Source organism: Chrysoperla carnea, chromosome 5, assembly GCF_905475395.1.
Source record: "Chrysoperla carnea chromosome 5, inChrCarn1.1, whole genome shotgun sequence".
Classification (NCBI taxonomy): Eukaryota; Metazoa; Arthropoda; class Insecta; order Neuroptera; family Chrysopidae; genus Chrysoperla; species Chrysoperla carnea.
In genome coordinates this window covers 19317933-19335983 of record NC_058341.1, presented here as the reverse complement: position 1 = coordinate 19335983, position 18051 = coordinate 19317933, and the positions used below count along the sequence as shown (strand labels likewise).

At 29.0% G+C, this 18051-nt stretch overlaps 2 protein-coding genes across 2 annotated transcripts; both read left to right on the top strand.

Annotated features, from left to right (window-relative positions):
- The first annotated feature begins 58 nt into the window (after positions 1-58).
- LOC123300196 lies at positions 59-10760 on the top strand. The gene is made up of 9 exons (XM_044882721.1): positions 59-110; positions 3262-3786; positions 4432-4699; positions 5679-5929; positions 6353-6441; positions 6683-7089; positions 7151-7261; positions 7708-7782; positions 8371-10760. The coding sequence occupies exons 2-9, from the start codon at positions 3262-3264 to the stop codon at positions 8895-8897; spliced, it is 2253 nt and encodes a 750-aa protein (XP_044738656.1). The 5' UTR covers positions 59-110; the 3' UTR covers positions 8898-10760.
- Positions 10761-12205: 1445 nt separating this feature from the next.
- Positions 12206-16339, top strand: LOC123300628 (zinc finger protein 665-like). The gene is made up of 3 exons (XM_044883226.1): positions 12206-12563; positions 12828-14078; positions 15032-16339. Exons 1-3 carry the CDS (start codon positions 12206-12208, stop codon positions 15880-15882), a joined length of 2460 nt encoding a protein of 819 aa, XP_044739161.1. The 3' UTR covers positions 15883-16339.
- Positions 16340-18051: the final 1712 nt, after the last annotated feature.

The following is an 18051-nucleotide window of genomic DNA, read 5'->3' as shown; positions in this document are numbered from 1 at the left end:
TTTATATGGAATTAATTTAATAAAAAAAAAATTATTAATAATTTGTGAAAATTAACAAAAAATATTCTATAATTAAATCGGTAAATATTGTGCCATTTTTATAATAAAAGGTATGTATTTAAAAAATATTAATTTAATAATTTTATTTAAAACACATATGAAATATTGACATAACCTTTAAAAATGTATTTTTATTCGAAGTATATTTTTAATGTTTATAAAAATGTATAGTATGTATATATAAAATTTGGAAGTAATTTTATTTAAAAAAAAAACATCAATCGTTTAAGAATATCTTATCTGTCATTTTATTATTAAAAATGAATTAGTTATTTTTTAAATAATTTTATATACATGACTTAATTAAGGTAAATGTTTTCTTTATTTAGATAAAAATATTTAAGTATTAAATTTTTGTTCTCAAGGTTTTTTTTCGTGTTCTTTTTTTTGTTTTAATTAATTTCAATTATGTCATTGATCGTTCTTTTTAAATTTGTTATATTTTTAGATTTATTTATTATTTACCTAATTTTTATATAGATTTACGTTTTTTATTTTTTGTTTAAAAATTGTTTGTTAATTAAGATATGATTATAGTGATATAAAAAATATTTTATCATATTTAATTTCAATTTGTTGGAAGTTTATCGGAATTTTTTTTGTTTTTTGTTTAATATTTAGAATTATTTTTTTTTAAATTTAAGTAAGAGAGGTTTTAATTTTTTTGTTAGTCAACCGAATGAAATTTTTGAAATTAACGCCTCTGTTTTATTGATTTTATAATGCATTTGAATTTTATGAATTGTTCAAATATTAAGAATTTAAAAAAAAAAAATTGATTAAAAAATTTCCAATTATTTTGAAATTAAAAAAAGAGGAACCTCCCGTTCAGTTATAGGATTTTTCCGCCAAAATTATGAAAAATAGATTAGCTGAATTTTATGAATAGGTAGCCTTACCCAATTTCGAATTAAAAAAAAAGCAAACAATTTGCCAGTTTGGAAGATTATGCTTTCTTCTATGGTGAATTCATTCTGCTCGCGGCGGGTGGTGTGTGACAGCCGAATTTTGACAGATTATCTTCTAAATTTTATAAAATTAAATCATATTTTTCGAACTTTATTCGTCGAAAACTAAGAGTACCTAAACGATTTGTTGTTTTTTGAAAATATTTGAGTTAATTTAGTCTGAGTAATTTTTTTTACTTGTTGGAGTTATACCATATAACTCAGATACAGAGCCGTAACGAGGGTACACAGGCTTTTTTATAGCATTTTATGCAATCAGGGTTTTTCAATTAAAAATTATATTTTAATTAAGATAATTATTTATGTTAGGTTTATTTACTTACTTTTGCTTAGACAGTTTGTCAGAAAGTGAGTGCCCTTTTATTAAAAGTACTCACAAAGACAAATTTTTGGCGTTTCAATTTTGGGCTCATTGATTTTTATTTAAAAAAACTAAGATGAACTAAAAATAAATTAAACTGGAAACTGCCTAAAAAATGTTAAATGTTTTGCTATTGTTAACTGGAAGTTGCCTACTGGCGATAATGATTCGTTCAGTAGTTACAATTTCGACTACCAGATGGCAATACTTGTACCATGTTTTAAGGCCATAATAAAAATATTCAAATTTAAATCACATAAATCCCGCCAACTGGCGATAAAAAATTGTACTATTAAACAGGAAGTACACCGCTTTTTCAGTAGTTCCAATTTAGACCACCTGATTACTTACTATTTATCAATAATCAACTATAATCAAAATTTTATAAAAATGCTATTCGATTTTAACGCTATTGCCGAAAACATTTTATTCATTTGTTTAATTTCGCTAAGTTCGAATAACAAAATCAAAATTTCCAGTCAAGAATTAAAAAAAAAACTGAATGTTAGGTACAGTTAGGGGTCTAGTCAACTACGAAACTATGAATTCCTTAACAATTTACGTATCTTTTATAATTTTAAAAATTTCTCGACCAATATTCAAAATAAGTTTAAAAAATACGTTAAAATTTACGTATTTTCTTACGTACGTTCAAAGTTCTAAAATAAACTTTTTGAATTTTTTTTGTTAAAAATTGTATAAATTTATTCGAAAAAAAATCAAAATTTTTATTTTAGATCTTTCTGGAATCTTCTGGTCAAATATTGAGATGTGTGCAACCCTAACAGTGTCTACTGAGCTACCATATGACAAAATCAAAATTATTCACAAATGAAACTAGTATCAGAGACTATATCAGTAATTTTACCGATATATTCTCTGCTAGTATTATTTATTAAAATTGAATATAATTTAAATTGGAAAAAATTATCCACGAATGTTATTTTCTTATCAAATCAAATGAGTTTAGGAAATTCCGAAGATGATGAAAACGATGATTTTGCATTTTAATTTCAAGATATAATTAGTTCGTTCATTGATTTTGAACTTAGGCGGATTTTGGTGGAGGCCCACTTAAGCAGGGACGAATTTTTTTTGTTTCGTTTTAAAGAAGGTAATTTAATGGAGAGTGTTCTTAGCTATGTTTCAAGTACGAGTTTAGGGTTCCTTACCCGAAAAATTTGTCGAGGATTTTTTAAATTTTGTAAACACTTGTTTAAAATCAAAGTTATTAATTAAATTTTTAAATTATTCGAAACTTTATAATTAATTTTTTATTTTTCAAATTTTATCGCCTCCCAAAATCTGCTACTCTAGGCTATAACCTACTCCGCCTATACCTAAAATTTCTACCGTTATTTTGCACAATTCAATTTATTTGTTGAAAATTCTCCTATATTTAAAATTGCAAATTTCGAGTAAACTATAAAGATTAAACGATTCTTGCCAAGCGTACCTTTTTTGAAGTAATTCACTGAATCTAAACTCAACACTTTCAATCCTTTACCTTCATGGACGTAGAAATACAGGAGGTTTGAAATCTAAAAGCTTCACGTGCTATGCTAATGGATCGATTATAAATTAATTTTTATGAGAGTTTTTATCCTATACATCAATGTCAATCATTTTGCGTTTAGTATTTAACTTACAAAAAACTATTTTAATATTTTAACTTTGAAACCGACTAGTTCCCAAACGATGCTAAGTACTAAGGCAAGCTAAATCGACATATTTTGAGCAGTACTATATCTGTACTGTGTTGTACAGATCTTTCAACGAGATGGGAGGTCTGTATAAAATTTAAATTAGGAAAAAACTATGTAGCTTAAAAAATGTATGTCTAAATTTTAAAATGTTATTAATTTGTTTCAGATGGCGTCACAAAACCTGGAAGTTTTGCGTCGTTTAAAATCGAATCATTATTTAGATAACATCGGATTATTATTTAAAAGTTTATACTCAAATGATAATCTAGCAGATGTAACAATATCATGCCGTGATGGTCCAACAATTGAAGCCCATAAAATTGTATTATCAGCGTGTAGTTCATACTTCCATGAATTACTTAGCAAAAAAACATCACATCCAGTCTTCATAATGCACAAAATATCGTACCAAGATATGCTATACTTATTGGAGTTTATGTACAAGGGAGTAATTGACGTTCCAGCGGATAATGTTGATCATTTAATTAAAATTGCTAAGGAATTAGAAATTACGGATTTTTGTTTACCGGATAATACTCAACAAATAATACCACAAACATCACATAATGCGAAGAAAAGAAAATCAAACCATATTGACAGTTTACCTGCAGTTGTTTTTGATCAAGGAAAACCAAATGAAACTGTTACTATTCCTGAAATTGATGTTGTATCGTTGAGTGATTCTCCATCGGTAATTAATTTACATTTAACATAATATAACAGATATAAATAGTTCAGTCAAATAGTGCCACCTTGAAGGAGGTCCCATTAGTTTTACCATTATATCTCAAAAAACTATGGCAGAAAAACTTTTCCACTCATCGAACATTACATGATATAAAGTAAATCCGTTACAGAATCCGTTCAAACTGAAATGACTGACCAAGAGGACCATCACCTAGATCAAGGAGTCCTCTGTGCTCCGCTTGACAATAACTTGTCACCCAAAGGCGAGACATCTCCATGTAAGATATACTATTTTAAGCAAATGAAGCTATAGGATTCCGAATGTTTCCTGGAATTGATGGATCCAAGGTTTCGGAATCAAACATTCTAAATTTGACGCCCTGTAGTTCATCGTCTTCCATACAGCCCCTACAAGTGGAGTCGTCAGACATCGCCTTGTTAGAAAGTGGTAGGGGAGCACAGTCGAATAGCTATGGTTATACAAAATTTGCCCTGTCTGAAGAAGGCTTAATTTTATATAACCACCTCTATTTTCCTCTTTAAAAGTCTCACCTTTTCAGTTTAAACTGCTGTAGTCCTGACATCTTTACCTTTACAACCTTTAATCTCAACCCATTAAATAATTTTATAAATTGAATTAATTTTATAGACTATACGGAAATCAATAAGTGATCGATCCATTTCTGATGTAAATGAAAATCAAACATCTGCATTATCAAGAAATACACGATTTAAGGGAAAGAAACGAGTACCAGTATGTGAAACAATTGATGTAATTGATAATATTGATATTTCACCACGTTCATTACTCAAGAAGAAGGCGAATAATTCATTAACTAAAATCAAAGAAAGTCATCCAGTCCAACATTCAACACCGAATTCCAAAGATCACGGATTAAGCGATTTTATTATTAAAGGTAAATAATAACAAGTTGCTCTTTTGAGTGCGACCCTATCAGCTTCCTAGATGATGAAAATAACTTTCTATGACTGTCTTAAACAGTGCAATATTAATTATTTTATTAAGAGAAAGATGTGTAGCTTCGAGACTAAATACGCGCTTAGTATACAAGAAGTTGTAACAACTTGGTGATTCTTTTTTATTTATTTTATGCATGGTTACTATCTCGCATATCTTACTATGCTTACGAGCTTCCTGGGTGAAAGCCAGGTATATCCTTGCCACTAGATCATATCATTTCTCGGATTTATGATGGCGGATTTGAGAATTTAAATTTCCAATTTAAGAGATGTGGGTACATTTTTAGACTGTGAGTCTATTTTTTGTCATTAGCCAGCACGATAAGATTTAAAATCATGGAATTTGATAAAGGAATAAGGGAGATATTAGTGACAGAAAAACAGGCTAGAGATGTAATATACAGCCTGTGTTTGAAGCATTTAGGGATATAAATATGTCTGTAGTATGACTGAATACAGAATACCTTCGTTTAGTAATGCATCTAAAAGAGAGGTATTATATACATGCATTGAATTACTTGGAAGACACTTGGAGGTGGGAGTTTTTTAGTTACATAGTTAATATTTGTATGCAACAAATCTCCCACTCTCTGCAGGCATACAATACATGAATAATACCTCTCTTTTAGATGCATTACTAAACGGATGTATTATGTATTCAGTCATACTACAGACATATTTATATCCCTAGATGCTTCAAACACAGGCTGTATAAAAAATTTATTTCTGTAAATATTAATTTTGTGTGATGATCAAAATGACATACGGCTCCAATAAATTTGACTTGGACCATAACTTTTGAGGAGTCTTATGAATATGTGAGGGGGCGGCCTATGAATGCAAGAAAACTTGCAGTAATTTTTTTATAATTCATTTCTAAGTTTAAAAAATAAATATTTTTTTGTCAATTATTAGATGTATCCGGTGGAAATGGTTCAATTATTTTAAATTATAAAAATGGAAAAGATACATCAAAATTATCAACAAAAGGTCTTAATAGTGCTACAACATCATCACCACTTCCAGTATTATCAAAATCTGAATCGTCATCAAATTTCACAGTAACAGTTTCACCCGATGACCTTTCAGTAGATATTGACACTGTTACACCAGATATAGAAATCGAAAATGAAAATAATCCTATATCACTTGACGATAGTATTACGGTTTGTATTTAATTTTTTTTTCTATATTTTAAATTCCAGGGGAATTATATTTTTGAGGAAGCGCAATTCTATCGACTAAAATCCCTTCTCATTGGTTTCGCTACATACATCGGCAACATTATTTACATTTCTTCAATGTGGTAACCATCATTTTAATGTCTCATTTTGTCTGTCGCCTCTTTCTTTTCTACTTCTAGAGCTATGTTAGATGGAATGGCCATAAGTTTCCTGCCGAATTTAAATATGCGCTGTCTACAACTGGTAGTCTAAATTAGAACTACTCAAAACGGGTCAGCTTTCTGTTTTATTTAGTACGAATTATTATCGCCAGTTGTTATCAATATTTATAATGTTCCCAATTTTTAAGATGACAGTATTTTTGAATTTCAAAAGTAACTTTTCTATTCCTTTAATTTATTCTAGGATATTGACACACCTGAAATAGATATAAAAGATGAAGATCCGAACAAGGCGAAACCAAGAAAACTTAAATGTGAAATTTGTAAAAAAAAGTAATTATTATATACAAAGTAGCCATTATCAGGAAACTACGATTGAACTCTTGGTTTTGAATCCATCTATCTTTAATCCTTAATCGAAACACATTTCGATCGAGCACTCGATAAAATGCTAACTATTTTTGCTCAATCAATCAATAAAGAACAAATTTTTTATTTTAAATGAAACCAAAAGTAAAACTCGTAGTTCCTGGTTGTCCACAAGACAAATAATAATTTTAAAAAATTTTCTCAGATTTTATCTTGAAAAGCACTTACAAAAACATAAAAAAACACATCATGCGGGATCAGACAAGATGCGAGTACTATTTCCATGTAAAAAATGTGATGAAAAATTTTCACGTTTTGATAAATTAAAACAACATATAAAAACCTATCATGATGATGATGACTATGTACCAAAAGGTGAGAAGAAAAAACGTCTTTATGGTAATCCAATTGAGGCATCTCCAACCGAATTGAAAGATATTGAACATAGTAATAATCCCACATCTGTTACTCAATCAATCATACAATCAATTAAAAATATTACATATACACCGAAAAAAGAAAATGGAGAAAATGATACGTCCAATGGAAATAATACTTCTCAAAATAGTGAAGTATCTTCTGGAAAACGTGGTCGAGGTAGACCACCTAAAGGTAAGATACATCCTATTATCAATTTATTAGCATAGTTGTAAAGACAATTTTTTATCTTTAGAAAAACCGCTAATTGTTAAACCACGGAGACCTAAAGGTAGACCACGAATATATTCAGAATTGTTAGGTAAACAAAAGGAGAGAAAACCGGTTGGGCGGCCACGAAAAAGTGGTAAGTGCGATGACGTTAATAATAATAATAATAATAATAATAATAATACATAAGAGGGGTACCGCAAATGGGTCCCTATAGCGCATAGACCAAGGGATTTTAAGTACCCTCTGTGATAACAACCTGTCACTCGAAGGCGGGATAGAGACACCTTCGAGTAAGAAATGCTATTTTAGCTTCTCAGACGGGATTTCTCACAGGATTGATGGATCCAAGGTTTCGGAACAAAATATTTTAAACTTGACACCCTGCAGATTTCTGCAGGTAAAAATAATATGTATCACCGTCTTCCATACAGACACTACAAGTGGCGTCATCAGAGATCCCCTTGTTATGAAGATCGTTGATCGTTTATTATTTCCCTAGATATTGATCGTTTATTTTTTCCCTATTTTGAACATAAATGATAATTTTTTAAAAGTAAATTTGTATTTTGATTACTTTAGATACACCACGGAAAACAAAAATTCTTGGTCGTAAACCAGGGCGACCGCGTAAATCCGAGCAAAGTTTTTTTGATGGTAAGTATTATTATCGATAAGATATTAGTTTTCGAGTAATTCGATACTTCTTTTGAAACGAGTTATAATACTTCAACTAATGTTTTGCAAATTTTATGTAAAAAATGTAGTTCGGTATCTAGGATTGCATATAAAGCGGATGAAAGTGAGGTTCGATTTCCAAAATTTGTCCAGGGTAAAAGTGTCTTTTTTCAGCACAGTCTCCCCAAATTAAGCTAGAGGGTTGAAAATCGGCATGTAGCCCCTTTTTATGTTCGGTTTTGAGCTATAAGAATGAAAATAGGTATCTAGGTTTAGTTTCAAGGATGTGCTTTTCGGGGTAGTTAACTTCCAATCTCTCTTTCCCCTTTTTACGTCGAAATATTGAGTTTTTCTGCAGATTATAGGGCTTTGTTAGTGTCAAGGATGTGCTTTTTCGGGGGTGACCACTCCCGAGCTCTCTTTCTTTGAACATCTGTATAGCCTCTTCATATTACGCTAGACACTAGAGGGTTGAAAGTTAATATATAAGTTGGGTTTGGGTTAAAGATGTATTTAATACTGTTCTTAGTCCATATGGAACTGTATATAATTTGAACAATTTTCCAGAAAACCAATCAAGATCCAATGTAAGTGGACGATCTGGTGATAATTATGACGGTGCATCATTACCTTATGGTGACTTAAGTTACTTAACAACTGGCTTATTAAATCACGCTGGTGACTCTTCATCATCCACCAACATTTATGAAAATCAATTACCTGAACCATTACAAACGGATCCATTACACACATCAATATCAACATCGTCATCAAATAAATCGCTGGCACAGCGTTCAATGACACCAGTGGATACAAAAACAGAAATACCACCAATTCTAACACCAAATAAAAATTTAATGACATTTATACCACCAATTAAAAGTGAAACGAATACAACAATTACACAAGTACCACCAACCCTTGAACCCATAATACCATTTCAAAATGAGAATATTACTATTACACAAATCCCTCCACTTCTTTATTTAAAACCATCAGTGTTAAATACTCCAAGTACATCGTCAACGTTAGAACAAAGTGACGCAATAAATATGAAAAAAATTGGTGATTGCACAATTCGACCGCTCACATAAAATTTAATCTAAGAACATAGTTTTATTGCAGTATTACCGAGCGACATCATGTATAAACATTAATATGGAGAGTTGGATTTCAAAAAAAAATTTTTTAACAAAAATGGAAAGATCATATAGATAGACATCCGGTATATCAATAAGATGTCGTGCCGTTATGTTAAACCCAGGTTTGCAATTGGTGGCTTTGCAAATAAAGCCATATTTTCGTTTTAAGTAGTATAAGGTTTATTATTTTTTAATTAGCATAAGACGTTAAAATAAAATGCATTATTGAGAATAGAATTTTCTAATAATTTCTAAAAATCACATCCAAAGCTCTTCGCGAATATTGAGTTCTCAATTAGTCATATTTATTAACATATTAAAATTATTTTCTCTTAAATTCTATATAAAATATTACGAGAAAAGGATAAAAGTACCTAAGAAAAAATCTGTCACTGGTTATAGAGATCGTTGTCAGACGATTAACCATTCCGAGAGGAATACGATATGCTTGAATGTAAGTTTGTTCATTTTAATTTATATGGTTTTTTTATTTGGGGGGCCGAGAGGTTAATTCTTATCTAGAGGAATACAAAAATGGGTTAAAAAACTGCTTGTCGTTAGTGGGAACTGAAAAGTATAGAACGGATGCGTCAATATATTTCAAGAATAGCTCAGCGTAGGTAGGTGCGATTTGTCTAAAATTGTTCTGATTTTAATTGTATTTTCTCTATTCTCCGCCTTTACTAAGATTTTCAAAGTAAAATCACAATTTCACATTTCTGAAGTTCATTTTTCCTGTAAAGAAAATGTTCATCTCCCTAAACCATTTATGATTAAAATGTAAATAAAAGAATTAATTCAAAGTTTAAGGATCGTGAGCTTGCTCAAGCAATAAAATGTTCGATAACTAAATTGTTAATTTTTATGATTTGAAATAAAATGATTCCAAGAATTATTTAACTATAAGGGAAGGTGAGGCTACTGAGAAACAAATAAAATATTTTTAAGCTTTTGTGAATCGGCTCGAAATCTTTTTTGGAATAAGATGCAAATATTGTAGATAGTGTTCATTTTTTTAAGTGATTATTTACTTAATCCAAAGAAAGTAGACAAAATATAATTCAATTGTACCGAAGAATTGGCAGAAAACACAATGATCTTGAATTGCATTTATCGAAAAGTATAAAACTCTTTTGTGCCGGCAATTTTATTTTAACAAATTTTTTTAAAACTTAACCATCTAATGAAATATTCACGAAAAGTCCATTTTTTATAGTTTATAGATCGTAAGATAGTGACAGATTTGTGTGCTTCATTTTCTCGCTTCTGTCTTGATAGAACTGAAAATAATTTCTATGTTGTCTAAAATTAGTGGCAATTTCCAAATGAACTGCTTGGATAACATATCGAAATTTTTTTTTTCTACATTTCCTCGAATTTTTTTATAGGATTGGCTCATGGAAGCTTTGAAAGTTTTATTCTCAAAACTAGTGTACTTTTCGATATCCTCCTCGAGGTAGAAGCTAGGAAATGGACTACTCTGATCTGTCATCATATTACGGCTTATTATTTACCAGTAAGTACTCAAATCGATTTAGATTAAATCCGAATCATATTCAATCAAAGTACGCAACAAATAGATATCTCCTAATTTTTTCGGATTGGAATGTCTAATTTTCTTTGGATTATTTTGTACAAAATGAAAGATTTTTTGAAAAATAGTTGTTCATTCTTTAGAAATCTTATTCAATTTCGTTTCTGCATAATCTTTATGGGTAAACATTTTCGGAAATCTTATAAATTATCAATTTCTTAGAGTCGTTAAATTCAAATTCACCGACATTGTTTTCTCAAAAGGTTTTTGCAAAATCCTGTTTATTTGTGTGTTTTATATTTTTAATTCTAATGATTCTAGTTTTGATATAGAATTTCTTTTTTGTTTTTTTCTTCTAAAAATATGACTTCCATTTGTTATTTAATAATGTGTATAATTATTTTATGTAATTTTTAAGTGATACAAATGTAAATATTAAAATTTTGTGAAAAATAAAATGTAATTTCTGTTGTAAGTGTAATAAATTTCAAATAAATCAATACATTTGTTGCTACTTAATAATATAAAACCAGTGGCGTAGTTCGCCTTGGAGAGGCCCTGTATCAAAATTAGTTGGGGGGCCCAAATAATGGGTAAAGATTTCTCACAGAAGTTATCATTTCCTCCTAGAAATTGATTTTCTGAAAAGTATGTAGATATATTTAAAACATCTTAATAATGTACAGGGTAGCCAAAAATTTGGAATCACAATTTTTATTTTTGGTAAACTACTCATCTTTTTTATAAGTTGGGGAAATGTTACTAAGAAAAGTAAACTCGCAATTAACAATTATGACTCTATACAAAATATCAAGAAGATCCGTGTACTTTAATTATAGTATCATTTTTTATTTGAACAAAAGGTCTAATTATAAAAAAACATAAGAAAGTAAATAATAATAAATCAATTAACATGTACCATCCGAGAGTGTAATTTTTTTGTGGACTAGTTTAGAAAATTAAAAAGAAAATTTATTTTCTCGGATAAACATTCACTAAGAATGGAATTGTCAAAGTTGAAAAGATCTGCTTGATATTTTGTATAGAGTCATAATTGTTAATTTCGAGTAACTTTTTTTAATAACATTTTGTCAACTTTTAAAAACGAAGGGTAGTTTACCCAAAAAAAAAATAGTGATACCAAATTTTTGGCTACCTTGTACATTATTAAGAAGTTTTAAATATACCTACATACTTTTCATAATAAGCAAAACTTCTTATAAAGAATGACCTTTTTTCTTAAAATGCAAAATAAGGAAATTTACAAGTATAGTTACCTCTATCCGGGTACACACTGTATACATGGTATAAAAACTATAATCTGGGAATGGAATATGTACAGTGACAGCAGCGATACGCAAGGTGGGCGGAAGGTAACCTATTCGTTAAATTTTATAAATTTTTTTTTTTGTTAATTTATTTAAATTTGTTAGAAAATAGTAATCCATACAATTATAAATAAATAAGGGTGTCGTTACTATGGTAACTCCCCTCATAACAAGTGAGTTGTTGATTGAAGTATGAAGCTACTCAATACAATTGTAGAGTTTCAGTTAGTTCTATTAATTCATTTTAATAAATAATAAATGGTTATAATTATTAATATTAATTAAACTGTGTGTTTTATTGTTTCTACATATAAAAAATTAAAAAATAAGTAAAAAGAAAAAGCATTTGAAAATTTAATTAAAGGTTCTTGAAGGTTATAATATACTAAGTTATAAAAATGTCAAATGAAATATTTCACCAATTAATTCGAACGGAAAACATAAAAACCGAACAATTACCATCATTCGATTATGAAACAAATCAAGTAAATAATTCATTAATTCGAAAAGAAAATATAAAAATCGAACAAGAATTACTCGCTGAATTCATAACCAAAGATGAAAATATTCACGAAACCGAAGAAACTTTTATTTGTAATATTTGTGGAGAGGTATTTATGGAACAAACTCTTTTAAATAACCATCAAGTTAACCATGAAAAAGAAAAATCATCGAATTTATGTAATGATAATCACCAAATTTATATTGAAAAACCATTTATATGTTATCTTTGTGGTAAAAAATTTAAAGTTCAAAGTCAGTTAATCTACCATCAACGTTCTCATACCGGAGAAAAACCGTATCCATGTGATATGTGTGAAAAAAAGTTTTCTGTGAAAAGTAGTTTAGTTAAACATAAATTGTGTCATACTGGTGAAAAACCATTTGAATGTGATATTTGTGGTAAAAAATTTACAAATAAATCTAATTTAGTTCGGCATCAAGGGTTAATCCATAAAGAGGAAACATATTTAGTTTGTGATTTTTGTGATGTAAAATTTACAACAGATGAAAATTTAGTTCAACATAAACGTGTTCATATCGAAATCGATAAAGAAAAACATTATACTTGTGATGTGTGTAATAAAAAATTTAACGCACAAAGTGATTTAACTAGACATAAACGAATTCATACCGGTGAAAAACCTTATACATGTGAGTTTTGTGATAAAAAATTTAATGGCAGTAATGATTTACTTTTACATAAACGTGTTCATACCGGTGAAAAACCATATACATGTGATATTTGTGATGGAAAATTTGCACAACGTGCATCTTTAATTCGACATAAACGTATACATACTGGAGAAAAACCATTTTCATGTGAGTTTTGTGATAAGAAATTTGCACAACAAGCATGTTTAACCGTACACAAACGAATTCATACCGGTGAAAAACCATATCAATGTGATTTTTGTGATAAAAAATTTACAAGTCGTGGTTGTTTAGTTAAACATAATCGTATTCATACGGGTGAAAAACCATTTTCATGTAATGTTTGTGATAAAAAATTTGCTATACATTCAAGTTTAGTTCGACATAAATTATGTCATGTTGGTAAAAAACTTTTCGAATGTGATGTTTGTGATAATAAATTTACGAGTCAAAGTAGTTTATTTCGACATACAAAAATAGTTCATCGAAAAGGAAAAGTGTTGGAAAATAACGGAGAAAAATCACAATCAATAAATTTTGAAACAATTGATGTTAATAATCCATTAAATATTAAAGTTGAGGGGGGCCAAGTTGAGCAAGAATTTAACACCGAAATTAAATGTGAAGTGAATATTGTTGAAGCTCAAGAGCTTTTTAATTGTGACTTTTGTGGTAAGATATTTAACGAACAAATTGAATTAAATAAACATCAAATTATTCATAAAAAAGAAAAATCTCAAAGTAAAAGAACTCATACAGGAGAAAAACCACTAGAAAGTGGTGGTATTTGTAATAATTTTGAGACAATTCATGTAAATCCATTGATCCAAAAAGAAGATATTAAAATTGAAAAAGAATTACACACCGATTTAAAAGATGAAGTTGACGAAACTGAAGAGTTTTATAATTGTGATGTTTGTGGTGAGATATTTATTGAAGAAATTCATTTAAAAAATCATCAAGTTTTTCATAAAAAAGAAAAATTTGATTTGTGTGATGATAATCATAAAAAATTGATCGATGGAAGTGAAGCAGTTAAGCATAAACGAGTCAATAATGGAGAAAAAAATGTTGTTCCTGATAAAAAAATGGTCACATATCAAAAATTAGTTGGAGGTAATTTAGATTATTAATTACGTCATGTAGAAAGGAACTAAAGCGTTCACGGGTTGTTTTTAATAGTAAAATACCTTTTTTCATTGAATGAAACAATAATTTTTACAATAAAATGCGAACGAAATATGAAATGCGAAAAAAAGCCAGGTTGAAATGGCTATATCTCGGCCAATTTTTAACCAAAAACATTTAAAAGGAAATTTAATCTACTTTCCTTTATCTGCTGCTTTCCCTATACCTATCTCTGTCCAAAAAAGAGATACAGGCGAAAAAGCAGGAATAAACAAAAAATCGAAATTTTGTCATTTTTTTTCCTGTTTGTTTCAACTGTTTTGGCATGAAAAATAATTTTTCGGTATACCATTTAAAAGGAAATTTAATCTGCTTTATTTTGTCTGCTACATTCACTATACCTATCTCTGCCAAAAAAGATATACAGGCGAAAAAGCAGGAATAAACAAAAAATCGAAATATTTGTAATTTTCTTTCCTGTTTGTTTCAACTGTTTTGGCATGAAAAATAATTTTTCAGTATAGCATTTAAAAGGAAATTTAATCTGCTTTATTTTGTCTGCTCCATTCCCTATACCTATCTCTGTCCAAAAAAGAGATACAGGCGGAAAAGCAGAAATAAACATAAAATCGAAATTTTGTCATTTTTTTTCCTGTTTGCTGTTTTGACATGAAAAAGAATTTTTTTAATTTAATATAAGGCTAATCCGAAATCAAAATTAATTGAAATTATGCTTAGTCTACGAGATATTTGGAAAATATCTCGTAGGGATGCTTTTTTTCACCCCTATCTTCAATTTCCACCCTCTCATTTAATAGGACTCCGCGGTTTTTCTTTTTTTAATAACCCATTGAACGATTCCTGCAATAAAAACCCGTGAACTCCTTAGTTCCTTATTTCCCTGTTTTTTAATATCTAATAAACAGTCTAATTCTCAATAGATTTTGAAACAATTCATCATGTAAATAATCCAGAAGAAATTAAAATCAAAAAAGAATTACACACCGATTTAAAAACTGAAGATGTTGATGAAGAAATTTTTAATTGTGATTTTTGTGGAGAAATATTTATCAAGGAAATTCAATTAAATAATCATAAAATTATTCACAAGAATGAAAAATCTAAATCATGTGATATTTGTCATAAAAAATTTACACGACATTCAAGTTTAGTTGTACATAAACGAATTCATACCGGAGAAAAACCTTATAAATGTGACGTTTGTGATAAAAGATTTAATGGCGGTAATGATTTACTTTTACATAAACGAGTTCATACCGGAGAAAAACCTTATACTTGTGATATTTGCGATGAAAAATTTAAACAACGTACAGCTTTACTTCGACATCAACGTACACATACTGGAGAAAAACCATTTCCATGTGATAGTTGTGATAAAAAGTTTACAGAACGGGAAAATTTAATTGTACACAAACGAATTCATACGGGAGAGGAAAAACCATTTCAGTGTGATGTTTGTGATAAAAAATTTAATCGTAAAAGATATTTAAATTTACATAAACTAAATCATACTCGAGAAAAACCATTTGTGTGTAAAGTTTGTAATAAAAGATTTTCATTACGTAAATATTTACGTAGTCATAAACCATGCTATGCCGATAAGAAACTTAATCGAAAATCTAGTTTAATGCGACATAAACTACTTCATACAGAAGAAAAACTTTTAGTGTGTGATGTTTGTGATGAAAAATTTATCACAGATTTAGATTTGGTTAATCATAAACGAATTCATATTGGAGTCGAGTCGAGTGAAGATTCTAGCAAGTTCTAAGGGTAGGGTGAGATATAAATGGACACCGCGTTCCCTAATATACGAAAGGGAAAGATATTTTTCAATATTACCAGGGGGGTGAAACTCAATGTTAAGCGGTTCGTTCTTGTTTGGCCAAAGCATAGACGCAGAAAATGGACTGGACGTTCCTATCTAAATATACAGTAAATAAAAGCAGAAATTTTAAGAGAGACAAATTTCTGTTCGGCCAATTATGTCTATGCTACAGAGACTTACAGAAAATAGACAGGTATTGGCCGCAAGAGTGGATAATTTCTTTTAGGATATTGTTTAGTCCATTCTTTTTTTTTTTAATTTTCATTTCTCATGTTTCGAAAGCTCCACGTGAGACAGTACTTTAAACATGTTATTTTACATGCTATCAATTACCTGTAACCAAATTTTCAGTGAATCCCAAAATTTTTGTGCTCAGAGTTAGTTTATTTCTGTATACTACTTGTGCTATATATAATTTATTTATTTTTTCCATTCGTTAATTAATAATATTATGTATAAGAAATTATTTTTTATAATTTTTAAGTGATACAAATGTAAATATAAACTTTGTCAAAAATTAAAAATAATTTCTGTTTAAGTGTAATAAATTTCAAATAAATAAAATTTTTATTTAATCAAAATTTGAATTGAAATTTAATTTTTTTAATTTTCTATGCTATTTCTTCTTTTAGAACAAAATTATCAATTAATTAATTATTTAGTAAAGGTAAGTATTCAGTTAATTTTGTATATATAAGCAGAGTGGCTGAGTGGGAATAGCACTCGCCTTCGAAACCAAGGTACGCTGATGAAATTAATTATATGGAATTATGTGCAAGTAATTCGTAAATAGTTTTTATGTATTTTGATTTCATTTAAATAAAGTTGAAAACTCAAACCCTGTTTTTATTTTATTTTTCCCCATCTCTCTGTAGCTATACAATATTATTTCAGTTAAAAATGGGTGAGTATTTCGAACTTCACGATAGGTAAGTATTTCAAACTTCGTTTGCCATTTTTTTTTGTAATAATACTACTCAAAATTTTCCGAAAATGAGTTTTACTTTTTGTTATAATTTAAGAAAGTCGAAAATATGAATATGTATAATTATTTATTAATAGGAATAACAGGGCCCTAATGGTATAATGGTTAGAGTATCTGACTTCGATTAAATAGTCCCTTGGTTCGAAACTAGGTGAGGACATATATTAAAAATAAAGTTCATTAAATCTTTTAAGCAAAATCTGATTTTTATTTTCATTTTTTTTCAAATTTCCACCACAGCATGTTTGCCTAGTAAATGATGAAAAAATTAGTTTTTTTTTCGTTCAAAAACTTCAATTTTTTTCACATTTCTACTAGGAGAACATCAAGGACGGACGGAATAAGTAGTACCTGATAGCAAGGTAATTGTTGTCACCTCGTAAGTCAGAAAGTTAGTGGTCTGCACACCCGTGTTTGGAGAGTGTGACCTCTAGTGGGCAGACCAATAACTTTCTGCCAAAATAAAATTTTAGACTTTCGGGGTGAAAACACTTACTCACCTTTCTCCTTATCAGGAACTACTAATTCCCACTTATGTTCTCCTAGTACAAATGTTGAAAAAATTGAAAATTTTTTCGAAATTATATTATTTTTTGAATATAAAAAAATTAAACTGACCAATTATTTATATTAGCTGACCAATTATCAGCGAATGCTTCCCGATCGCGCATAGGTGGAGTTTTTAATAAAAAATTTTCTGATGCTGACCAATTAATGAGACCAACTGACCTTTTATGACCAATTTCTGACCTTTCAGATGGTATAATTGGTCAATCGAAATTCCGCACATGAGGTGCAAAGATCGCGGAGCTTTCTTGTTAAATGAAATTTTATAAGATTTTGTAATAGGAGAACATGTTATTTCATAAAAAAAATTAATTTTGTTAGCCACACGTTCCTACTTATGTCATAAATCACTCTTCTGTCAGGGGGTGGGAATTAAAATAAAATATGCCTTACTCTTTATCATAACAATTATCTAAAAATATGACATTATCTCGGCATAAAAACTAAAAGGTACCATCATAGATACGAACCGAGGTACTTTGTAACCAAAGGCTAATGTGCTAACCACTACTCTATCTTGGACATATCATAATTATCAATAATGTAATATATATACCTTT